Genomic DNA, 27,236 nt, shown 5'->3' on the forward strand with positions numbered 1-27,236 from the left:
ATGGTCAACATTATGTCTCCAGGATTCAGGATTTATCAGTCTTGAGACACATCAGTGCCTGGATACATGAGATGTCTCTTAGGTCTAGAAGAACATGTTTCTGAGCATGGCTTATTATGCAAATCTTTCTCAAAGCACACTCTGAAAGTAAGAAACTTCTTTGTACAACACAGTCAACCTGTGAAACTCATTGCCAGGGGATGAAAACTATCTGCATTCAAAAAGAATTCGTTAAATTCATGGAGCATAGGTCCATCGGTGGCTTTTAGCCACGATGATCAGGGATGCGACTCCATGCCCTGGATGTCCCTAGACCTCACTGCCAATTGTTGAGACTGGATGACAAGGGATGGATTACCGAGAGCACTCAGCATACTCAGAGGTCCCACGCTTCTGCTGCTCTGGTGTTGACCCAAAAAAAGTGGCTGTAAACATCACCACACGAGGGACCAAGATAGACATCTCCCTCCCCTGCCAGAAGATAAAAATCCTCCCCAAGACTCCAACATTCCAAAGCCTCAAAGCAGAGCCCTGAAAATTGGCTCTGATGATCACGTCACATAGTAAGCACTGCACCATCTCCTCTCATATCCCATCCCTTGGCCAATCAGTTAACCCTTCATGTCCCATTTAGTCCATAAAGAGGGGTCTTTCCCAAGCCCCCGCTGAGAGCCTCATCGCAACCAGCCTGATCAACTGGTCCCGACTCTCCCGCTCCCATGTCTTCCCCCTGAGCGCGAAACATGTTTTTGCCGGCTGAATCGAGTAATGCTGTGGATTCTAGTCTGTGTGGTGAGGAGTTAACTATCAGTCTGTATTCTACAGCTACGTTGTCTGTTTAACTGCCCGTTTGTGTCTTGCAGTTAACTGTCTGTGTGAAATCTTTTTGTGCCTTGCAGTTAACTGTCTGTGTGAAATCTCTGTGTGTCTGTGCAAAATCTTTGTCTTGTAGTTAACTGCCGTCTGTGCCTTGCAGTTAACCGTCTGTGTAACCCCTTTCTGTGTCCTGCAATTAACTACCTGTCTGTGTAGTATAGTGGTAAGTGTCCCTGCCTGCCATGTGGGAGACCAGGGTTTAATTCCTGGGCAGGGAACCCCTGTCTGTTTAATATTAGTTTAGGTCTTTATAGTTAGTTGCCTGTTTAATACTTTCTTACATCGATTTATGTTTTGTGCTTAATTGTTTTTATATCCTATTATATTAATCTATATTTTATAGTTAATTGTTTGTTTAGATGGGTATAACTAGTTAAAAATCTATACTACTCCTGTTTTCATAATGAAATCCAGTTATTCCCTAACTGACTCATTATTGACTCTGGGGGATCACTAACCTGTCGGAACAAAGAGCATCTTCCTTGATCACCAAAAAGCACTGGCTATTTACTCATCATCTTCTGATGAGGCAACAAATCCTCTATTTATGACCTCCATTCATGAGCTTAAATTATTTGAAGATCTAATTCAGATTTAGTAGAAACACTGAATATCCCATTAGAGATAAAATAAGTAAAGCAACATAAATTGTTAAATGTACTGCAGCCTTCATCATTGGGCAAAATGGCTATACTCATCAGTGAAGGATTTTGGAACTGGCAGAGATGATCTGGCACACTTCTTTGTCCATCCTGGAGACTCCAAGTGGGCAGACAGAAGATACCAGGTACCAGCTAATGGATACAAATATTTATTTCAGCACCCAGCCTGGGTTTTCTGGTCATGCCAACTGTTCACAGGAAGTCTGAGTAGCACAAGTCTATCCCCTGGCAGAAGGAGCTAAAGATGTTGGATGTTTTCAGACAAAAAGTATACCCCTCAGCAAGTCTCTAATGAAGAATTGCTAATTAACCATGTTTACAGCTGTGACAATGAGGAGGTCATCCTGTTTGTCAGTATTCAACATCCTTCATGAGGTATAGGCATAGAAGTTATATCCTTTCAGGCCAACAAACTATGAAACAGACAAGGTGCCAAACTCATTAAAAGATTAAAAAACAACCCTCTGTTTCCTGTGATTGATTGTACATTCCAGCTCTGTGATACAATAACAACAGCAGCCCCACAGGCCGCAACAGTACCTTCAACAGTGCTCTTCAGAGCCACTATGGAAGAGACAACAATTCTATCAAAATGCCATCCAGAATCAGGCACAGTCTACCAGAAAGCAAATTTGAGAGGAATGTTGATAGCTTAACTGAACTGCCTACGGATTCCACTCCTTTTTACTCCATTTGGCAACTGCCTATTTCATTTCACAGAAATAGGTTTACCTCAGATGACCTCAGATCAGTGCGTCCTTGAGATAGTGAACAGGAGATATCCCATCCAGTTTCAAACTATTCCAACCCCTTCTTCCCACTCTTCCGCATCCCTCTTCAGGGATCCTTTTCATGAGACACTTTTAAGACAAGTAATCTGCATCCCCCTACAACTGGGAGCAGTGTAGGAAGTACCTCAGAAGTTCAGAGGAACAGGTTTCTTCTTCCACTTCTTTTTTATTACAAAGTAGAAATGGGGATGGGTACCTGTTCTGGATCTTTCACCTCTTAATACTTTAATTCAGATGGTCACTGTAGCCTCTTTAATCCCATCCTTGAATGCCATGGTTTGATTTGTGACTCTTCACATGTGGGACACTTACTTCCAGTACAGAGAAGAAAAATTATGATCCATTTTCTGAGCCCCAGCATCCCTGTACCTGACAGTTTGGGTGCTGCCTGGATGACATGTGAAAGGAGTTCCAGAACATCTAACTTCAGAGAAGGTAACCTGCAACAAAACAGACATATCAATCCAAATGGAAGAGATGCTCGGTGCAATGGGAATAGCATTATTGCTCACCTCTGCAGGCAACAATTCTAGCAATATTAGATTATTTGTCTTGCTGAAGTAATCAGGTCAGCTCGATTAGAGTACTTCTAGCTACACTCCTGGCAAAACATCCCTCTGTACAGGACTACACAGTATTCTCAAACCCCAATATGGTGAAATTTATTCAAGGGATGACTAGTGCTTTCTTACATGTCACGGGATCCCTGCTATATCAATATAGTGCTAACTAGACCAATGGGCCCACCTTTTGATTCCATGGTTACTTTCTTCTTCGTCTTTCAATGAAGACAGCATTCCTGAGGTCTATAATGTCAGCTAGAAGAATCGGAGAAGTTCAGGCCCTTTTTGCAATCTTCCTTGGGCCTCACTGTATGTTCCTGTCAAGCGTAGTCTTGGACTTTCATATTCATCAGTGCCTTCACCTGCCAGTCTTTTTCCCTAAGCCTCATTCTTCCCCTGCTGAAGCAAACTTCACATGCTGGAGGTCATGAGAGCATTGTTCTTGGATTTACAGAGGTCTACATAGATAAGAGCCAGACCTGGACCATTCTTTGCATTTGCAGAACAAATGAGAAGACTGTCAATATTCTCATAGCTTGCTTAAATGGGTTCAGATTGTATATAAACTTACTATGTACTAGCTAAAAAGATTCCTTTTAGGCACATTAGGTCTCATTCTACTTAAGTCCTGATAGCTTCCACCATCTTTTTAAACAATGTTCCGCAGTCAGAGATATGAAGTTCAGTCCATATTTTTACTACTTACTATACCTTGGTGCTGGCCTTTAGACCAGATGCAGGTTTCGGTAGAACGGTCCATTAGTTGATCTTCAAGTGGGATTCCTTTTTACACATCTCTAGGCACTGCCTGCTAGTCAGTCATGCGAAGAAAGACCTGTGTAACTGTGGTTCTTGAAAATGTGTTGTCCAAGTGGATCCCAAGACCTGCTAATTTCAACCTGCCATGTGGAATTCTTCATTGGCGAAGGAATGAATAAGCGACTGAGGCCACCCTGCCTCTTATCCCCTCAGCTACATTGGTTGTGAAGGCTCCCAGGGCACAGTGGACACTGCTATTCAAAAATAATCTGATTTTGTTTCATGGGGCACATGCACATCGAGTGAAATCTTTGTGATCAATATACCTCCAAGAATCACAATTTCTGTAATGTAAGCAATTGTTCTTTCTTAAACACTATTTTATTTTGTACTGGGTCTACAAACACTGTTATGCATCAATCATAATCCTGATTTTATATTGGATTTTATGGGGAAATTATAGCATCCTTGTAAAAAACTTTACTTTGAAATGCTGATGTGGTCTCAACTTTAATGCTATCTGAACATAGTGTTTGTCTGAAAAGTTGAAGTGTGCTCAGTGTTCTGAATATTATTGTTTTAGGCTGCACTGTTAGTTCCCCCTAAACTCTAAAAACCCCTAATTAAAAAAAAAAGAATGTTAACCCAGGATAAAATATAATATCTTATTGAATGCTATTAGGGCTGCTAAACATATTGTGGTGATAACATCTAATGGTGGACTCTAATTGAGTTAATGAACAGGTGTACAACTCTATTAGTTTACATGCAGCTGCTAATTTCCGAAAGCCAGGTGTGCTTATAGATTTTGTACCAACTACTACAGTAGCATTCTCCCCCTCCTTTTCCCTTAGTTAGGTCTCTGAACCATTACAACATGTTTGTGTGTGTTCCTTGTGATTAGTACCATTAGTCTTGTTTAAAATATTTTAAACTTCTGGAACATTTTGACTAATGTCATTGTTACTACTTCATACACTAAACAGGTGTACAATTGATATTGTTCTTTCTGTGGGATATATTAGTTAGTTTGCAGCTGTAGGCATCACTGACAATGCATGCTTTACAGTTGCACATGCAATACATAACATATAAGAATGGAATGGAAAACAATCTCTTACAGCAGGTTGCATCAGCTTTTTTCTCCAGCTCTGATAAACAAATACATTATTATTCACAAAACAGAACATAACACCATATGAAAACAAAAGCTGGGCGCTTACAAACATGTTTAATTTAGATTCTCATTTTGTTGTTGTGGAAAGAGTCTCTGGCCTTTCCCAACACCTGAACCCTTTAATTTTCCTTGATTTGAGACACATTATTTTTTTCCCTTTCTGATTGAGCCAGAGAATGAAGAGAAGCAAAGAATAAAACAATGAAATCATCCTATATGTATAGCCAGTGTGAGGCACTCATGTGCAGAAGTTAAAAGATACTGTTCTTATGGTCTTTTGGTGAATAGTATTAATTAAGAAACGTTCTATTCCTCCCAAATCAGGAAAATCCAGCTTTAAACCAAATCAACCCCCTCCCCCCCCCAAAAAAAAAAAAAAAAAAAAAAAGTATTGTTATTCATTTAAAATTAATCTCATACTATCATTTCACTGTGTTGGTTTTTCCTTTAAGAGAACAGTGTTTTGAATACAGGAGTTTGCCAGTGAAGATTAAATATATAAAGCAAATTCAACCACATAAAACAATGAACGCTTGTTTACTGTAACTTGCTTTGTTTTAATAACACTCCAAATGAGGCTATTTTCACAATTACCCTGTTTTCAACATACGTATGGATATTTTGTTCTATTGAAATGTATTTTCTGAACAAATGGTTTCAAGTAGCATGCTGTCTTTGCTCTTTGTTTAGTTCTTGATGAATAGGTCTCAGGTTAAATAAAAATCATATTCATATTCTTCAGTTTAGTATCTCTTTCAGGAGATATATTTGTAAATTACAAAACAGCTAGTATAAAATTACAACACAAAAACTGGTTCAGAATGAATTTAGTATTTCTGATATCCATTCCTAAACAACATAGACATTGAATGTGCTGGAAACCCTGAGATAAGGTTCTGACACAGAATTTAGAAATCACTTTCTCATTTAATATACATGATATACTCTACGTGAGTATGAATAAGAAGTGAAAATTTTGTAGCAACTTTAACTCTGACACAACAAATCTGATTTCAGCCTCTTAGTGTGTGTGTGTGTGTGTATTTAAATATATCTATGCACTGCAGCTCGTTGAGTCTATAGATATATATGTTCCTAAGTATTATATTTTAACATTTGTATACACATTATATATATTTAGCTATTGTGTATATATTTGTGTTTGTATGTGCACACACAAGCACACTACATGTAAAGATTTACACTAAAGTAATGGCTATTGCAGAAAACATTGTCAAAAATATTCACCACATTCAAAAACTACTGATATTAAAGACAATAATGAAATTTCCTTTGTTGAAATGTCTGACCTTACTTTTGTTTAGTGAATTTAATGTAATTGTTTGATACATGTTTGTTTACACATTTCATATATAATCCACACCCAATGCTGTATTATATTGGAGTAACCAATGCACGTTAGTATAATATCTGATATGACCCAGATATATCTTAATCGCAAAATAAAAAAAAAATAGTAATGTATCCACGATCAAAGTTAGGGTTACTGCATAATTTTTTATTCATGCTTATTGAAGTATATGAATGGGATTTCAAGAGCTTGCTTGTTACGTGATCATTTCTTCTTTCCATCAAAAGACAGCTAGATATACACTACTTCTCTAATATGTATCTTCCATTTATGCAAATGCTGTTGTTTCCATGGGAATGTTATAAGAAGAAAGAAAGAAAGAAGTGATCCACACACCTGCATGGGAGAGATGTCCCTGAAACTATCTCACTTAAGGCAGGGTCCTCACTCTGAAGAAGTTTGAGAATCTACTAATTTTATTGTAACCCATTTGCATGAGTCACATTTGTAGGCTTTACATTTTTCAATTAAACCTGAGCTGTCCAGATGCCATGGTGAAGGGTATTTGATAGGATCTTGAATTAAATTATGCTTATTTACTTTGCAGTCCAACCAGAATAAAAGATCATTCATTCATATTTTCCCCATTAATTTACATCTTCATTTATGATCACTGGCATAAATCCATCCTATGTATTGTACTGTTGTTGCAAATATGGTTATGCTTCTTAAACTGACTTAGAACACATCTACTGGTGTATAATTCAACATATATGTTAATGTTGCCATGACAACTTAAGCTACTCTTAATCATTGTAAATAATAATAAAATATAATTAATTCCCTGAGAGACACATCTTATTAATGCACAATATATTGCCTCAATGAAGGGAGAAGAGGGGGAGAGAATGCAAGTAATTGTGGCAGAGAACTTAATATTATCCTTATCTCCAGTACTTTAAGTAATATACATGTGCGTGTGTGAATCTCTCTCTCTCTCTCTATATATATATATGTACAGACACATTTTCACATAAGTTTAACCCTACTGATTTCTTTCAAATAAGTTAATTTATTTTTATCTATGTTTATATGTTTAAAAGAAGATAGCACTAACTTAAGGCATAGTGGTATAAACAATAGAGATGAATGGAAATTCTACCACGTTACAGTCTCTAGATTTTTGTTCAGCTATTAATGCAGTAATCATTCATTATCTTGTTAAACTGTATTTTAATTTTGGTTACATATAGCAGCTAAAAAACCTGTCGTGTTGCATCTGCCTACTGGGGTATCACAAATTAATAAGGGAGTGCTGTAACCAAGAACATTACAAAATGAGAATTTAACTAAACTAGGGAAAGGATTATAACAAAATTTATTTTATTTATGCTGATATTCACCCCTCCGTGCAAAACTAATCAGTTTTTAACACAATAATATATACAATCTTTGACTTGTAAGAAATAAGAAAACTTAGTGGAAATACATCATTTAGTCAAATAATTACTACTACGTACCTGAGTGGTGTTTTTATTTGTTTTGTATGACTAAATATGAAAACTTGGAACGACTGCATTACCTCAACACTTTCTCTAGCCACGGATGTATGCTACTGCATAAATGCTGAAATTTGCATGGATATTGACCACTAAATTACCATCTGAGGAGTAAATATTGGTCATTACTGTCCCAAAAGATAGTACTGTCCCAACATCAGTCATACGTAATGTCCATTACCATGTAGAAAACAGGTGCAAATGCAGTCGGGGCAGAGCAAACCCCGATGATGAGAACTGGCAGATATTGGTCAGGACATTTAAGTAAATGAAAGACAGAGGCGGTAATCAATTTAAGCAGCTGACAGCAACTTCCTTAATTTAATAATAGGTGAGGGGTGCTTTATGCCATACCCTCTTTACATACCACGATTTAACTGGATCTCTTGTGGAGTTACAGGGGTCCAGCCATATAACCAGTGATTCAGGGCAGACCCTTTTCAGCCTACCTCCAAGACTCAGCTGCTGATTCCTCTTTTTCCCCCCTCCCTTTTCCCTTGGGAGGGAGGTAGCAAGGGGAAGCTCAGTCTGTGAAATTTAAAGGTCTACCTTTCTTCCTACAGGCAAAATATCTACCAGCCAAATCCCAGGTCTCATTTACTGCTGGGATCTGGCCCTTTTTGTTTTCACTGGACATTCCTTGCAAATTATGATGAACCAATTTATGTTATTTCTTAATATTAGAATTCCCATTCTTTTTTGTTTCAATTTAACTGCCTCCACAATGCTGCAAGGAAAGTGCACCCAAAAATATCCCCAACACCACACCCCACCAGAGCCTCACCAATTTGGCCCAACTGGAAAAATTCCTACCTTATTCTGAGAACAGGCAGTCAGTCAGACCCTGGACTTTCTGGAAATGCAACTCCATATAACGGGTGGCCACACTTACAGACCCTCAAAGTCACATACAACAATTGTCAGAAGTTTGAGAGCCGGGACACACCTGCCAGGCCTCTGGTGTGGTGGTGGGGCTCATGGGGCCCGAAGCCCCGACAAGTGTGCCCCTTGGAGCAGAAGCCCTGAGACCATCTTCTGCCTCTTTGCTGGGCAGAAATTTCTAGCCTCCACTACCCCACTGCATGACAGAAGCCCTGAACTACTCAACCCAAATCTGGTAGGTGGAGAATGGTGGCGGGGGAAGATGTTGGGGGCTCTGCGAGCTGCACTCTAACGTCAAAAGAGGCTGCATATGGTTCCCAAGTTCCCAAGTTTGGTCACCCCTGCCATATAATTTCACTACATGGAGGAAGAGTGGGGTAGTTATTGAGACAAGATTGTCCACAGGCACTGGGGAAGGCTTTAAATTGAGTGGGAGGGGTGTGATGATGACACTTACAAAATGTAATCTTGCTTTTAACATCATTAGATATTAACTGCATTGTCGATCCAGCAAATATGTAAACTTACATAACTTTAAGCATAGAAGTAGGTCCATTACGCTTAATGTGTCTATTCTGATATTTAAAGTTACTCATGTGCAAAAGTGTTTGCAGGATCAGATCCTAGGTGACAGTTCCCCATTCTTCATTTATGTCCTTTGGTTATGTCTCAGAAATTGTCAAAGAATTCAAATCTCAAATGAACATATCTTTTTATCATTATTTTTAAAGATGACCTGCAAAAGGGTGCAAGCTAGGTTAAATTATTTTTTGCTTATGAAGTGGTCTCTGGGTGTATAAATAAAAAAATAAATAAATGGTGTGGTATTTTTACTTGTTTTTAGATTACCAATATCACGACTGTCAAGTCTGTTGTGTCCTAGTTTTGCTCAGAGTTTTTTTTTTTTAGGGTCTCAGAAGGAGTGTGGGGTTCATTCCCATGTTACAGTTGAGGAAGGAGAAGTGTTGTATGTTTGACAGAGACCTGGTTTCTTTTAAACATTCATTGGAAAATGAAAAAGTGTAAACGAACTAAGAGGAAGTTGTACACAAACCGACTGAATGTACCTTCGCTTTTCAGTTGCTCAGCCATGTTTTATGTGTTTTTGGTGTGATAATTTCGTTGGTTGGATATTCATTATCATCTTCCAGAATAATAAAAATATGAATTCCTAAAGTTAAGAAAAAACTAACTTTTACAGACCTCCTTTAAGCGTCTTTAAAAAGCAAATATACAAACTTTTATTTCCCTTTTGTTATTACTTCTAAGAGAAACTTCAGATATAAAAGAAAGCTGTGTGTGTGTGTGTGTGTGTGTGTGTTTGTGTGTGTTAGTTTGCATAGTTAGAATTTGATTCATTTGATTGATACCTATGAAAATTTGCATGGAAAATACATGTTCACATGTACATGTTTAAAATATAAAGGTTGTGTGTCAGTATATATAATTTTATAAGTTGTAAACATAAAACTTTCAATCAGTGTCAGATAAGCAAATTTCTTTATCAACCTAGGATAGCCATAAATGTATTTGATTTGATACATTAGAGAAATGATATTCATAATTTTAATGACATTATTAAAAATGAAAATGGATTCCTATAGTTAAACCACTTGGAGACTGTCATCAGATCTTATAACAAAACTGGGCTGTGACTGATTAATTCTTGGATGGGAAACCTCCAGGATGGTTCAGGAAATGGTGGTGCTTCAGCAGATGGCTATCATTCTCTTTGAGCTGTACTGCACTATGTGAAGCTTAGTGTTGAATGTGCTGGATTTTGAAATGAAGAAAAACAGAAAGCAACTACTTTTTGCGATTATTTTTAAAATATATTTTTGCAAGAGCGGAAGTATAAATCAGGTTTCCTATCAAATTTTAGTTTGCAATTCTGTATGGCCCTTCTACTGCTTAATGATTGTGTTTTACTTGGCCATAGTGTTTGAGAAGATCTTACTGTGAGCTAACATGTTTGTTTTCCCTTGAACTAAAGAAACAAATGAAAAGTTATTTGTTTTCCTAAAGGTATCATTAGTGTCCTAAGTGAAATTACACATATCTGTTAAAATTTTAAAACTAGTATTGGTGAACTAGAAGCTTATATGTGTACACTTATTTTACAGCTAAAAAGGCAATAGATGATACAGAAGAAAAGAAAGTAGTTCTGCCAAAGAAACGAGTTAAAGAATTAAGAATCTTGGATGGAAAAACAGCACAGAATCTCTGTAAGTACCATTAAATCATTTATTCAATAAGCAAAAAAATGAGCTTGCAAACCAGCTTTTACTTGTGGTTGTTTGTCTCCCCCCCTCCCCCCACGCACTCCCACTTTCGTATCTTGTCATTTTCGGACTACAAGGAAACAATAAAATAAAATAAAAGCACCATTTGTTTTCCCCGAGTAGCTGTTCTGCATAACCCAAATTCCTTATTCATCAGATACTGCCATTCTACTGCGTGAAACACAATGTAGCGAAATGGTTTTGAAAATCCCTGGAACTCACACAGTGGAAAGCAGGGGCACCATTGCATTCACTCAACAGGCCACCAGTCATTTATGAGGTCCCTCTGTGGGGTCTATTTGTAGGTTCTTTATGAGGAAACAGAGGGTTAGAGAAGCAGCTACTTTGTATGGCTTTCCGTTTTTAGGTCTAGGCAATTTCCAGTCAAAACCTCTAAAGAGTTACTGCTCTTTAGACCATGTTCTGTTGCACCCCATCTTCCCCCCAGGGAAATTGCTGTAGAGCTGCTGTTTGGACAGCATGACTCATATAGAAGCTTGGACTTGTCCTCAATAGCTGTTCCCCTTCGCCAACTGAAGTACATCCTGTTGTGACTTATTGCTATTGTACCGGACCAATTCAGACTGATACGGTGACCTGTAGTTTAAAAGAGCACAAGAGCAAACAAGAGTAAAAGAGGTAGTATATCACAAAATGCATTTAATTTAGATATGTTAATTTGTTCTAATTGTTTAGGCAACATGTCCCAGTATATTTATGCTTCTAAATGTAATGTTATACATCCTGGAAATATAATGAAATCTTCGTAATGCAAGGCCTCATTGCACTACTCTTTTCTATACTTTCTGTGTTTTGTCGTTAAACCTTGGCTGCAAAGGGGGAATAATTGTTGAGAATTACTTGGGTTGTGAATTTGCAAAATGATATAAAGCAAAAGACATGTATATTGTTGCAGTGATACGTTGAGTGTGTGGAATAGGAAATGTTAAAACAAATAAATAAACCTTTTAAAATTAAAATCTTTACCCATCAAATCTAACACATGGAGGAGCTTTGAAGTATTTCACACACTTGTGTTTGGAAGTCAGTAGTTAAAATTGGTGCAGGCTGCAAGTTCTATCCTAAATTGGGAAATCTCTCACATTTGAGTAGATTAAAAAAAAAACAATTAGTAATTATCATTGTGTCTTTAAACTAATCTAATTTACCCTAAAAGCAAAAGCAGATACTTCTGCCCAAATACAATTATGTTAATAAATAAATAATCTATTGCTGCCATCTATGATAAGGCTAGTAGATACTGGGCATGTTGCCCATGTGCTTTAAAAAGTTCTTTCTGTGGTTGAGATAAGAATAGTCTTGCAATCTGACCTTTTGTAATTTATTCTATTTAATGAGGCTTTTTGAAAACTATTTTTAAAATGTAGCAACAAAATATGTGCAGGCGTACAGGCAAAAAAATATTACTTAGCTCATTCTCCAGCTATCATGGGCTGAGAGTTCATTTAGGCCAAAACTTTACAATTAGTCACCTAAAGTTAGCCACCTAACACAGAACCAATTGACCTAAATACTTGGTCTGTTTTTTTGGGTTTTTTTCCCAGAGGTGTTCGGAATTCCAGATCCCATTGAATGTAGTGGTAGCTGTACCTGTTGATTAATTGTGAAAACCAAGCTACTTTTATTTTGGTTCTGTGCTTTTAGTGTAAAGCTCTGTCCTCAGAATGACATTGTATTGCTCTGCTTTGATTCTTATGGGTAGCTTTGGTAAACTCCTAAAGGAGTAAATCCCTTTCATATTCCCAGGCCAAGTAATATGGGACCTTGAGATATGGGGGTAGTAGTGGGGGGGAATTCCTCTAGGGAGGATATAAAAATCAAAATTCTATTAAAAATGAAAAGTTCAGTGGAAAAAAATATTTCCATAAAACAAATAACAGTGAAAAACATATAAATCATTTTTATAAATAATGTGTTCAGTTTTATTGTAATATGATATAATTATATGCCATTAATCCCTTCCAAATAAGCAATTTTGAAGAGCAAATATTCAAGGAGGTGAAACCAATGTTCACCTTTTAGTCACTAAATAAAATGAGTTGGATCTATTGCTTTGGCCTGGTTCTCCTCTCGTTACTCATTCATTCAAATCTCTTATTGTCCAGCTATGCTGCAAGAAGGGCAGAAGGCACTGGCTGTGGTTTCATTAGGCCACAATTTAATTCTTAAATGTCTCAGAGCACCTGACAGATAAGTGTACAGTACAGGTGATTCTATAATAATTTCAATATATAACCTGAGAAGCTTCCAACAGCCCCTTCTCCTTATCAATCTTGGTTGCCAGCCAAACTGCTGCTGGGACTTCACCATCCCCCCATCTCAAATGAGAGTTCAGTGGGGGTATGTGTGTAAAGGGGAGCAGATTGGCTCCTGGCTGTACAAAGTCATAGGAGCCCTGACCCCCACCCTGTTTCCACTCTTTAAATTCTTTACTAACCCATTTTGTCTGATAACTGTATGCCTTCCCTACAGAGTACCTGCACTGGACATCTGCCACAAGGAGGAACTAGCGTTAGGTTGGCTGCCCCCTCACCCCTGCTCTATATCTTGCCAGTTTCCCAGACATCTCCTTATGCCCCTCTTAATATCCACCAAAAAGGTATCAGCTCCCAAATCTGACTAGTAGACCCCCTCATCCCTGAATAATTCTGCTGCCTTGTATGCTATGTCCAGATGCAAAATTACTAACCCTCCCCATGATATTCATGAATTTGACCACCTCCCTATTTACAGATCTCCTAACCTTGTCAACACAAGGGGGCTTCACAGCTCCCACTACATCCTGCATTGCAGCATGTCCAACCACACAATTTTTACTCCTGGGAAAAGTTTCAGGATCTGCCTCAAGTCCCTCTTAGCTCTGATCATTAAGCCTATTATTTTATACAGTCCCAAATTGTTTTCCCCAAGGTGAATCACAGTTATATCTGGTGTCTGCTTACGGTGTACAGGAGTAGCATCATCTGGTCCCATAACATGACCCTCTTCCCCTGCTAACTTGGGACTGTTTCACCATTGAGGCCCTGCTGTGAACCTCCAGACAACCTGGGAGCCCGTATATGTGTCCAGTAAAAAATACCATGTTCACAGATCCACACCACTGTCTGCCCAGCCTGTCTGCCCCTATTTGGAAGGAAAACACAACAGAAAACTAACACTGGGTTCTCACATACATTCTGTAGGTTTCAGAATGCCAGTGCACACATTGCCTGAATTGCCCTAGCCCCCATACCCATCTGGGCCACTGCTGTTGCTGCCCCGATCCTGAATGAATGGGAACCAAATTCATGTGCAGGGAGCCCCAACCTCATCAGTCCCCATCTGAAAACAAACAAACTGGTATGTTGTGAGGGGATTCCCGTCACTGAGAATAATGTTGCTTTCTTCTCTTTCAGTCTGTTCATTCAAATAATGTCCTGGTTCTAGGTGACTCACTACACCTTGTAAGCCTTGTAGTGGTGTGGGAACAATTTTCAAAGCAACTGCCCAGACCACGTCAATCAATTCTCTGTTGGCTGCCCCACCTCCAAATGCAGGCAGTTCACCACTGGGAGTGTTTGCTTCCACAGGATCCACATCACTTCTCAGTAGAAAGAAATGCATTTGATAGACAGACCACTCTGGGATCGGGCAACCCCAATCCTGACTCCAAGTCCCTGGTCCCCCCTGGCCCCTCCAGTCCATTCTATCCACACTGTGTTGGGTTTGAAAATCCTTTCCGCATCTGTTCTAGCACACACCTGAGGCCAGCTGGAAGGGTGAGATGCCCCCCCACCCACCTGTTCTCGCCCACCAATTGTAGCTTGGAGATGAGCTTGAAATTCAATCCTCCTGCCCTTCTGCTACAAATGGCCCATTTCTGCAGCTGCAACTGGGGGGCTTCCCCCACCCTGTTTTCACTGGTCTGCTACAGAGCTGAGCTGTGTCCAAAAGTGCTGTTTGTGAAAGGGGCAAGACTGAACACTAGAGACTGAAATCTTCTATTCATAGCATACATTTAATATGTACAGTAGCACTGCAAATGTTTCACACTTCATAGAAAATTGCTTCAGTGTTTTTGGGGACGTGTGTTACAGTGTGAGCAGGTAGTTAAGTCTTGTCCTGTCAGTTCAAACCATCTAGTGGGGAAAATATCCTTTTTTTTTTTTTTTTGAATGTGGATATTTATCATTAGAAATTGTCATGAGACAACCAACTTACTTTGCTTAAAACGTTAAGTAGCACTCTCTATAATTTTTGTTGTTGTTAATAATCTGGGCTAGAGTTAAGCTATTTATGAATGTTTTGTGCAATAAAAAAATTTAACTTAAATTTTGATGTTGCTTCATACTTTTGACTTATTTAGTTTTAATAACTTCCTATTTAATTTCAGCAATCTTTCTGGGATCTTTCCGAATGCCTTATGAAGAAATAAAAAATATAATTTTAGAGGTGGATGAAGAAAAGCTGAGTGAATCCTTGATTCAGGTAAGTCAGAATGTCCTCGTTTGGATTCAGCGATTCGGCTTTCCTCACAGCAATCTCTTAAAATAAATTAGCTTTAACTCAAGAAGAAGAATAAGGAGCTATTGAAAATTGTGTGCTGAACACATGCTATAAACTCCTCACTTCATCTTCTTTAATACACATGCATTTTGCCCACTGTGTCATTTTTATTTTTTGGGCTATGAAGAATACAGACAAAGTATGTTTTTCTATAAAGGTATTGTTGACAAAAGGGTACATTCATTTACCATAGTCTGTCTCCTTTTTGTCTTCATGTTCATTTTCTCTTGCATACAAAAAAATACTAAGATAATAGTGAGAAAATACTCAAACTGATCATCAAGCTATCTTTTACTGATGATGTGCTGGGATGTTACCTCCGCCCCACCCAATACCACCTTACTTTATACATGTTTCAGAATACGAGAGAAATGATGGACATCAGATCCATTAATTTAATATGCCCTTTTTTTTAAGTGGGGGAATATTTACTGACTGTTCATTACAATATTTTTCAAGTTTCTACTTCATCATAATGACTTCTGTTGGATTTTCTTTGCAGTCTGTGGCAAAAGACATAGGACTATTTTATTATTGACACCTTTTATTTAATATGTCCTAGAGTGTTGTGCTGCTTCATGCAATGCCCTCTTAAAGTCAATGAGTTTTGCCTGTGTGGGGATAATAATGTCAGGCACCATGTACATAACAATCAGTCATGTTTCCTTTTCTCACTGTGAACATAAATGTTGCTTGCAATCAAGAAATAAGGAATCTATTCTCTTCTCTGTGCACATCCACCTATCAAAAGGAAAATATGTGGAAGCAAGTAGAGTATCTGATATTGCAGTCCTTGTGGTGACAAAGGTGAACTGAGTTGAACTGATTTGAATAGGAGTTAGGCTTCAGTGAAGCCACAGCAAATTATCAATGACCAAATACATTTAAGCAGAAACTTTCACAGAAGTCCTGGACACTATTATTAATGGGTTAATCTGAGGTAAAGCAGAGAGAGCATAAAAATTATACTAATGTATTGTGCAATATCAGTTATACCATCTGAAATATGTGTTGGGAAAATGAACTGTATAATATCAGTCTGACATTATTCAAACTCTTCTGAAAAATGATTTTATTTCCATCTAATCATCCAGCTATGTGAGATAGTCACTGATTCACTAATATAATATTAATAATGCCAATTTTGAAGTATTTACTGGTGAAAGTTGTTTGTTTGCTCATTTAATTTAATACATTTTAGATCTTATAAAATTGTGTATAAAATCTTAGTTGTGCACCTTACATATCACAGTAGTTAAAGCTAAATTGGTACTATATAGTTGTACATATTGAAAAGTGCTATCTTTCTAATGTATTGTATTTTAGAAGTGGTTACCTCCTTCTTGAAATTCAAATTTATCTTGTAGTAATTACCAAAATTATATTGGATTATTATTTATATTGAATACAGAGGAAAATTAATACCATGGTGTTAGTTCCTAGAGAAAAACTCTCTGGAAAAGTTTGTTGTCATTAAAGAGTCCCTTTTTATGCAACTTGCTCTCCCAGACACTGTCAGAGTTCAAGTTTTGCAAAAATCTTTAAATTGCCATTGCTAAGAAGGCAGGTTGCTTTGATGAGTGGGAAGGGCAGGGATAGAATTTACAGTGACGTGATTATGTTCAGTGTACTATGTTCTGGACAGCAGAGAAACTGACTAGTTTCTTTAGTATGGCTTCATTGAACTGCTGTTGTGAACTGGACAGTACAGGGCTAGTCAATGTTCAGCTGCCAAAAAAAAAAAAAAAAAAAAAAAAGTCTACCTTTGCTTCTCCTGCCTCACTTTCTACTCCATATCTTTCCTTCAGTAGTGGAGAAATGAATTCTTGCCTTTTCTGTGATCTAAGAGCAACAAACTTAATTACACTGGTCATTTATAATATAGGCAGTGGCAGTGAAACTGATGAGATATAAACTACACTTTACCTCTTAAAACCTTTGTAAGCTGCAAAAGAACGGGGAAGTGGGCATGATGGTGGGAATCTTGAGCCCATATTCAAGAAAGGAGAAGAGAATGGCAAGCACCTTCCTCTCCTCTTTTCCACACGACAGGAAAGTCAGATCAGAGCAGAGACCTCTTTTCCTAGAAGCTGGTTAGATTCTCAGGGAAAACGCTTCTGCAGAATTTCCCAGCCTTGGTTGTAGAGATGGGTCAAGCCCTTTGGAATCACAAAACTAGTTAAGAAGGAAGTAGGACAGAGGAGTGATTTGGATGTTGAATTGAAGTAGTCATGGAAAGCTGTATGACTCTGGATCATCTTGGCTTCACACTAGATTTGTGCTCCAGGTGGAGTCCCTAAGATAGCTGCTCAAAAAGAGCCAATATACAGTTGGCCACAATTACTTGCACTTGGGTATAAATTGGTAATGATGCATCACTAAATTTGATTGATCCTAGCCACCTCTTTTCCTCTGAATTTCAGTGAATGCATGTTATTTTATCTTGTCCACTGCAAGTGTTAAATTGAATTATTTATAATATTCCTTCATTATATAGTAGCAAATCCATATGGTCATAATGAATATTAAACTTTACATCAGAGATGGTTTTTAGGAATTGCTGAGAAGTGAAATGAGATTAAAAAGACTTGTGTGGGTTGCAGTGGGTATGGTGTGTTGTGAGAATTACCGAGTTTGAAGATTCATAGATTATGAAACTGTAATTTATTTGAATGGAAAAAGAAATGCAAAGCATTACAATACTTGTCTGTTGGGGGAAAAAAAAAAGAATATATATTTCAATTGGCTGCAGGTTTCTTAAAATCCTATTGATATTTCAGAAACGCTGGCATGTATGTGGTGGTCAGGCAACACAAAATTGTGTGCAACTAAAAGTATCCATGAAAATCATGGTGAAGTGTTATGAAAAAGGATATTTGACAGGTTGACTCTCAGCTCTGTAGTGAAATTAGAAGTTTTTCATTTACTTGTTCAATATAACCTCCTTTGCGTATCCAACACTTTCAAGAATATTAGCAAAAAATACTAAAAATGAATTAACACAGCCTTAGGCCTGTTCTTTTCATCAGCAACAATGTTAGTCTAATATAGAGCAAAACAATATTTGTCTAAGGGATTGGTGAATGCTAAATTATGCCAGCTTCTTAGACTAGTGGAAAAATCTAAATTAATCCTTAGCCATGAAACTTTACTTCTTAAAAATATATATATTTTTGCTCATTCTGTTCCCCTCTTGTAAATACAATACATTGCTTTCACTCAAAATAATCCTCCACTGCTTATTCTTGTCTAGTAGAGGGAAAATCAGGTGTTCATGAAGGTACAGGTGTAATATTGTTTAATTATCAGAGCTGCTGCCAACAGATGGTGTGTTATAACAATTCCTGAGCTGCTCATTAGTGCTGGATTCCCCAACTTACAACAGTGTAGAAACGACAGTGGTCTTAGAGAGTTCACCATTTCAATACTAAGAATAGTTAAATTGTTAAGCTAGAAGTAGTGATCATGTCAAAACAAAATGTGTGTTGAAGTGTGAGAGCCAGATCATCCAGATGTAATGAAAAAACCAGCAGTTTGATAACTATTCAAGATAAATCATTCTCCTGCTTCTGCCTCTGTTAAACTTGATGGCAAAACTCCCTTTGATGTTGAAGATTGGGCTCAATGTTTCAAATGTTTAAGATGAGGATAGCCGGTAACAAGAGATTGGGGTCATACAGACAAGAGTCTCCTTTGCTGTACAACCCTGATTGATCCCTGGAGCAGAACCATCCTGAGCACTGAATGAGGAAAGAATCCTATAGAAAAAAATAGTATGTGATCATGTAAGTAGATGGTATCATAATGCATTCACACAAGGGGACTGAATTGAGATGCATAGGCTAACTTACTGTTGGCATTTTCTTACTTTTGAGTGCTTGATTTGACATTGCAACCTTAATAATAATCTTTTAACATTTTTGTGTGTAACTTCCTAGGCTTTTAAGAAAAGAAATTGAAAAAAAAAAATCAATTATGTGGTGGCATATTGGCAACCACAATACGGTTGGAAGCTTTACGTCTATTCTACGGATCTCTATCATTGAGCTAAAGAAGTAACTGAGAGCATTCATAGGTTGTCATCCTTTGTGTGCCGGCACTAGAGGGGGATGGCACATGTAGCCAGTAAGTTTCATAGATATTTGCTGACAGCAGAGGAATGGTGAGATTGAAAAATCTCGGGTTCCATTCCCTTTACAAAGAAAAATCAATTCACTTACATTGGGGGAAATAAGGGTAGACTAGGATTTACACCCCATCCTTTTTAATCAAAGTCTAAATATCTAGTGCAAAACAAAACAATAGAAAACAAAAAACATATATTGGAATAAATCCTTATGGTAAAGCCCTCTTGAGGGAGAAAAATAAATTTTCTTTTTAATATTAGTGCCATGCCTTTTAACACTATGGAGACTCCAGCTAAGGTGAACAGATAGCTTAATTTCATGTTACTGTATATTCTTTCTTCAAGACCTGAACTGAAATTCCAATGAGCTTAACCCTATAAGCCCAACAAGCAGCCTAGTAGTATTTTTCTAATAGATTATTAAACTTGCTTCTTTGGAAGCTGGTAATATTTATATACAGTGGTAATTTCTGTAGCATATTGTAGAAACATATAGATCAATGAAAAAAATACAAACACTGAATACATGCTAAATTGTTTTACTACCCACTTACCTTTTTTTTCTACTAGTCACTGGTGCTTGAATACACCATTGTTCATCTGCATTTTTATGTGGGTTGTTGAGGCTCCATGTGTTGGAATACAGGTGCAATTCAGGATAACTGCACCTGTACTCTCCCTCTGTGGTATAGTAAGAGCACCTACACTCAGTGTCCTGCCTCCCCTGGCTATTACCTCCCTTGGGTGGGGAGACACATCTTTCTCCCATCTGTCCAGTGTATCTCGAGCCTGAACAGTTCCCTGCCTTCACTGTGTTATTCCCAGCAAGAGCCTCTGTTTAAGTAGACTTTCTTACTTTCTCTCCAGAGACTAATAACAGCCCACAGTTATAAGGTACCCCATAGCACTTCCTATGCAAGTCTGTTTTTTGGATGTTTTGTCCAGAATTGGATGGGGGATGCTATTTTGAATGGTGTGTACCCTTCCCCCCAATCCCGGGGTGTGATGATGCACTCTTGAAAATGGTGTTCCCCTTGCAGCGTTACCATGCACTGTACATGCAAGGTCACACTGGTAGGGTCTTATAAGTGGGGGTGAGCCCTATCAATTCCCGGAAATACTAGAATGTCCAGTATTCTAAAAATGCTTGAGTGTCCACCCTAACATACGCATGTGCTAAGAAGCTTATCAGAGATCTCCCCGACCCTAACATGGATTTTCTCTTTTACTCTTTCATTATAAAAAAGCAGAGAAAGGGAGGGAGTTATGTACACAACCCAATAGAGTGCTGGTTTTTTATTATTTCTTATTTACCTTTGTTTTGCTTTTTATATTTCCGATTAGAAATTTGCAGAAGTTAAGAGTTCAATTCCTATTTTGTTGTACTTACATATCTGTTATAAACTCTCTGAAGTGATGAAAGCTTACGTTGTTGTAAATGTGATCAGTATGGGAAGCATGACATTGATAAGACTACAAAATCTGTTTATATGCTATTGTTGTTTTCCCTTGAATATAAAATAGGAACTCAGATTGAGCAACCAATTTGTGACAGAATACTATCATCTAATAAATTGTAGAAGTTGCCGTCAAGTATTGTTTCAAGTTCTGCACACTGATTATATAAAAGCAACAATAAGACATTCCAATTTTGTCTATCTTGTCACTGATACTTTATTTGTTCGACTCTACTTAAAATCCTAAGGTTATAGATAATTCATTGATATTCACAGTGAGAGACAGAAATTGTTTCCCATTTGTGAACCCCATTTCTTGTATATATAAAAAAAAAATCCTTCTTTTTTTGCAGTTGGTTTATTTTTTCCCATTCTGATATAGTAAGTAGACATTGCTCTTTATGGGGAAAAAAGGGCCAGCAGAAGCATTAGGTAGCCAAACTGTACTGCACCCTATTGATGTGCATGTGCATGGGTGGAGAGGCTTCTTATTGCCTCCTTCCTCAGATATCATCTAAGATTCAAGTAAAGCAGGGATTCTGCCCAGCAATGCCCTCAGAACAGCAGTGGGGAAATAGACTTTAATGGACTAGCTATAGGACTGCAGTTAACGTTCTTTCTCTGTTATTGAATGGGAATGTGTAGGGTGGACTTTGATATGGTCCATCATAGATTCAGATACTTAAGAAAAAAGTATTCAAACTCAGTGCATTAAGGCTCCTACATTGCTTTGTAGTTTGGACATAGTAAGACTGGTTTACAGCTGTAGCCTGATTTTATGGTTATTAATTTATTGAATAGGGTACTAGGTTTGCCAATCAATCTGATTAAAGGATTGTGAGGTTCGTATCCTTAATCAGGCTTCAGGTGAGTTTTATAAGGACCCCGGGTGCAACACAGGAAAAATCCCAGTGATAACCAATATTTGTATAATTTTATAAATGTAATAAGATAACATAAAATAATAAACAAATGACTGATATAGAGAAAATAAAATGAATAATTAAATGGATAATGGATTAATACAATCTTAGACTTATTTGATATATATATCTATGATATGCTTTAAACTAGTATACTCATACCCTTCCTGGACTTGGTTGAAAGAGATGTCTAATTTCTCAAGTTGGAGTTGAGTGGAATAAGCACTGCTTCAAAGCTAAGAGCTATAAGCTAAGACTAACATACAACTTTAAGAATATAAAATAAAAGAATGAATCTTAACACTAAATAAAACTTCAAGCAGGGGTAGCTGACAGTCGACTGCCCTGATGAGCTGGATTTGATCTTTCTTATACCCCCCAAGAATGTGGATACTCCTTCCAGGCCCATACTTGGCCTTTCCACCTCCAAACTTTTGGGGTACATATAGTCTATTGGCTACTAGGTTCGTACTATTATTGACGTGTCCACATCCTTTTCCAGGTGGTCTTTTATCTCACCTTTGTTATTTCTAGCTTATTGTGGTTTCTGTGGTGCTCTTGTAAAGTTTTTTGGGCGTAACTGGAGACAGCCCCTTCCCCTTTTAATGTCTCTCGACTTATCTAGGGTAAAGGTTATGTCATACATTGATACTTATCTAAGCCAAAGGTTGAATTTATAAATATACTAATGGTAGCTGTCATCCAGGATGTGGTCTGGAAGTCACTTTGCATTACAGCTGAATAAAATATATAATTTTATTATTTAATCACACAATCATATCAAAATATATATGAAAAATATCTCTAATAATAATGCAAGCAAGCAGGCTAGTTCTATAGGCTACACAGTGTATTTTCATAGGCACTGTAGTTTGAGTTTGGTGAGGTTGTGTTGTGTGTTTTTACATGCACTTTTTATGTCAGTTTGCAGGTCTTTAGAGTCAATGGTGCTTTTTTGGGGGATAACTGTGCAGAGAAGGAGTTTGGTGATGTGTTTCTGCACCATAATAATTGCATGAACATAAAAAAACCCAGCTATGCCCTCCATTAACTTTAAACTTCCTTATTTCATCCTGGCCAGAATTCTTTAGTGTCACACGTCATCCTTTGACAAGTGCAAATCTCCAGGCAGGTTTCGGAAGTGGAGCCAGAATCATTATGGTCACTTACATCTGATGTAGCTTGGGGTCTCTGTGATAGTTGTATCGTATAAGAGTATGTATGAATGACTTTGCCCTTATTATTATTCTGGTCATATTTATTTTGGATGATAACGTACAAAGGTGGAACAGACAAAAAGATTCTGAAACTTGTACCAGGGAATATTCTTAATAGCCAAAACTCTCACTTAATAAACTGCTCCAAAGTATCTCTGAACATACTGAGTCCATTTCTTCTTTGAGTAGTGTCCCTACGTGTTCCACTGTAGGCGTGTCTGTGCCTCTGCGCTGCTGATCAGAGAACTTTGGTAGCAGTCTGTCTATCCTGCCTGTGCATGCGCTGCTCCTCACCTGCCAGGAGGCTAGCCAGGGTGTGCAGACTTTCCCACCTCAGTTCCTTCTCAACTGCTCCTCACCCTAGAGATGGAGCCCAGAACTGTCCATTCATGGATCATTAATATCCTTTAGTTTTGTAAATTTTAGCTTCCCTTGAAGCCTTTTCCTTTGCTATCTCTTTTGGTTTTTGTTGGTCTTGCCAAAAAAAGAAAGGAAAAAGAAAAGAAAAAGGGTTTGTCTCCCACCAACCTTGTGGTGACCCCCTGTGGACAATGGTATGTCTGGTTCTCCAGGCGTCAAAAAGTACCTCAGTTGCAAAGAATCTATTGCAGTGATTGAGGGGCACTCAGAGTGCATTAACTGACTGGAGGAAAAAGCAGCACAATCCACAAAGGTGTGGTTGGTGCCAGCAACTAAAGCCTAAGTCCAGGAATGATAGAGTTAAGGCTCAAATTCTTAGTCATGGAGTTGGTCCTTTAACCACTGTAACCTTCTACTTCGAAGGCAGGTGATCCCAAAGAGAAAAGCCACTCATATAGGACCACTAAGAAAAGGTCTGAGAGTTCCCACAGTGAGCCCTGATTGAGCCGAAATGATCTTCAAATCAATTGTATCATCGGTACCGATAGCGCGAAAGCTGCCTAATGCTGGTATACAGGACGCGCGGTACCGAGCCGACAGAGTAAGTCGGTTTGCCCAAAGACCCGATGGGCCCGGGCAAAGAAGTACCAGTACTGCAGGGGCATGAAAGGCATAGAAGACCCGCCCCGGGGAAGTCTATGTGGGCACGGACATCAACGCGGACAGACTGTAGGGCCAGTCTGCAGCTCCAACTCCATTGATGCAAGCCTCTCAGTACTGACGTTCACCACCAGTACTGATGCTATCCGCACCACCAAATTTTTCCAGTCCACAATGGATCTCTCGGTGTCTGATGCACCTGACTCTCCCCTATTCAGTACCAGGGCCCTGGCACTGCGTTCTCCCAGAGCATTGGACTCATTGACATCTCCCTGCCATGTGTCACCTTTCTCATCGTTGCAGTTGAAAGTGAATGAGAGGGCTTGGATTCCGATGGCTTTTCTTACCCGCCATATGGGACCCCAGTGGGCACCAGGCATATCATCAAACCAGCCCTTAGGTTCCATAGTTTGTCCAGCCCTGGTAGCAGCCACCAGCCCCTACACTCAGTGGCCGTACTTGACAAGCTCAGAGGCATCAAATCTCCCAGTCCCTTAGCGTGGCATACCAACAGGCAAGGAGGCACCCTCCTTTAGCTGTGGGAAGGCTTTGGAACCGCTTGGAGAATCAGGTGAGGAAGTTGGGGCAGAGGAGTAAAACACTCCTTAAGCTCATTTCGCCTCATCCTCACCAGACGAGGCAGTGATACTCCTTTCACCGTCCACGGCTGATGATTTAAAATCATTTCAGGACCTAGCTCAGAAGGTGTTAGATACAAATACAATTGCAGGAAGTAACTGAGAAAATTCAGTTGCAGGAAGTGACTGAGCCTCACCACAAATTGGTTGACATTATACATTCTTCCACCTCTGCCAGAATTGACCTCATGGTTATTGAGGCATTTCTGGACTCTGTCAAAATCATATGGCAGACCCTTGTGTCCATCCTGCCAACATGCAAGTCGGCCGACAAAAAGTATGATGTGCTAGCCAAGGACCCTGGATTTCTATTTTCTTACCTGCCTCCTAGTTCCATCATTGTGGATGTGGTTAATTCTAGGGGCCACCAGCACCAGTTTAAATCCACCACTTATGATCGGGACAGGAAACATCTGGCCCATCATTCCCTGACTCTGGCCATTAGGCCACACAGCCCTGACTATAAAGGCAGCCTTTTTAATTCTTGCCCTTAAGCCATACGGCTCTGGCCACAAAGGCACCGATGTGGACTCTGACCACTGGGTCATATAACCCAGACTGCAAAGGCAACCATTCTGATTCAGAGCATTAGGCCATATGACCTTGATGAGGAGGGCAAACATATTGATTCAGAGCACAGGTCATACTGCCCCGAAGTGCAGATTGGACAATTAGACTCAACCTTGGGGCTACAATATCCGCTGCTCCCCCATCCCAAAGGGAGACGGGGTGTACCAGCCCTGTGACAGGGTCCAAACCATGGTGGAGGTCCTTCCTTTTGAGGGGATGAAGTTATTTGCCAAGAAGACCAATGCGTCTCTTGAGATGTTGAAGGATTCGCGAGTGACTCTTCAATCCCTAGGGATATACACAGCCCTTCACCTTGAAGCATCAGTTTTGACAGGATGGTTGAGGCACCGATAGAACACTCTCTGTGAAACTTCATGCTGCAAGACCTCACCTGTCCTTTTGGAGACCCCAGCTGCTGCAGAATGGGGTACGGATAACGTCCAACAAGTGGGTACTGAAGATTATCTAGAAAGGAAATGTTATCCCTTTCCCATCACCCCCAGCTCGAAAACACCCTTCCCTGTCGCTCTCAATGGACCCTTCTCATGAGAGTCTACTACGTCAAGAGTTAAACTCTCTCCTCAGCATAGGAGCTAGAGAATCTGTGGCTATATGTCTCAGAGGCAAAGACTTCTACTCTCGCTACTTCCTGATACCATAGAAAAAGGGAGTTGGAGACATACACTGGACATACACTGTACCAACAAATACATCAAAACACAGAAATTCAAGATGGCCACCCTATCAACAATTATTCCAGCATTAGAGGAAGGAGATTGATTCTCTGCTCTCAAACTTTAAGATGCATACTTCCATATTTCCATCATACCCCATCACAGGTGTTACCTCAGATTCCTGGTGGGCCAGAACCACTACTAGTAAAGAGTACCCCCTTTCAGCCTCTCATCAGCCCCCAGGGTTTACTCCAAGGTTCTTTCGGTAGTGGCGGCCCATTTATGCTCTCACAACATCATGATTTATCCTTATCTGGACGAATGCTTTCTCTGGGCACAGTCCTTCACAGAGGCCCAAGGAATCACTCAGGCTACAAGGGATCTGTTTCTGAAGCTGATCTTACAGATGAACAAATAAAAATCTACCTCAACACTGGTACTGAGGCTAGAATTCATAGGAACTGATCTCAGTTCAACTCAGACAAATGCACTCCTACCACATTACAGATTTCTCAGTCTTCTCTCACTGATCAAGACAGTGCAGTCCACAGATTTTGGGCAGACATTGCATCCAGCTTATGGGGCACAGGACTGTGGGCACATTGGTTATTGTTCATGCCAGATTACGTATGAGAAGCCTTCAGGCATGGTTCATTTTGGTTTAGAGGCTGAACAGAGACAACATAAACAAACTTATATTGATGCCCACCAGGTTCAAGCAATCCTTGGATTGGTGGAAGAACCCAGCAAACATCCATACCGGAATCCCATTTGCTTAGTCTTCCCCATCTCTACTCCTGACTAGCACAGGATAGGGTGTGCACCTCAGTGGTCGCACAACACAGGGCAAATGGTCCCCAACAGAGACATGCATTCACATCAACCTACTCGAGCTCAGGGTGGTCAGAAACACGTGCTCACTTCCTCCCCCTGATCGAAGACACGCATGCAGGGATCATGACAGAAAACAGTCTGCATGTGTTACATAAACGACAGAGAGGTGCCAGGTCTCATGCCCTGTGTAGAGGCACTAAAACTATGCAACTGGTGCATCTCCCAGCTGCCTATCTACCGGGAACACACAACATGACAGCAGCAAACTCCTCGCTCAGCCACAAATGGGAGATCGAGTCAGTGATACTACACGACATATTCCAACAATGGGAAACACCACTAATAGGC

General features: G+C 39.1%; 1 protein-coding gene across 1 annotated transcript in view; it reads left to right on the forward strand.

The window, feature by feature from the left end:
* DIAPH2 (diaphanous related formin 2) overlaps positions 1–27,236 on the forward strand; it is a 735,565-nt gene that overhangs the window by 315,205 nt on the left and 393,124 nt on the right. Inside the window, 2 exon segments of the mRNA XM_067548390.1 lie at positions 10,705–10,806; positions 15,257–15,351. Coding sequence (XP_067404491.1) covers positions 10,705–10,806; positions 15,257–15,351 — 197 coding nt within the window.

This window comes from Emydura macquarii, unplaced genomic scaffold, assembly GCF_026122565.2.
Source record: "Emydura macquarii macquarii isolate MOO-44397 ecotype Brisbane River unplaced genomic scaffold, CSIRO-AGI_Emac_v2 contig_1253, whole genome shotgun sequence".
NCBI classification, from domain to species: Eukaryota; Metazoa; Chordata; order Testudines; family Chelidae; genus Emydura; species Emydura macquarii.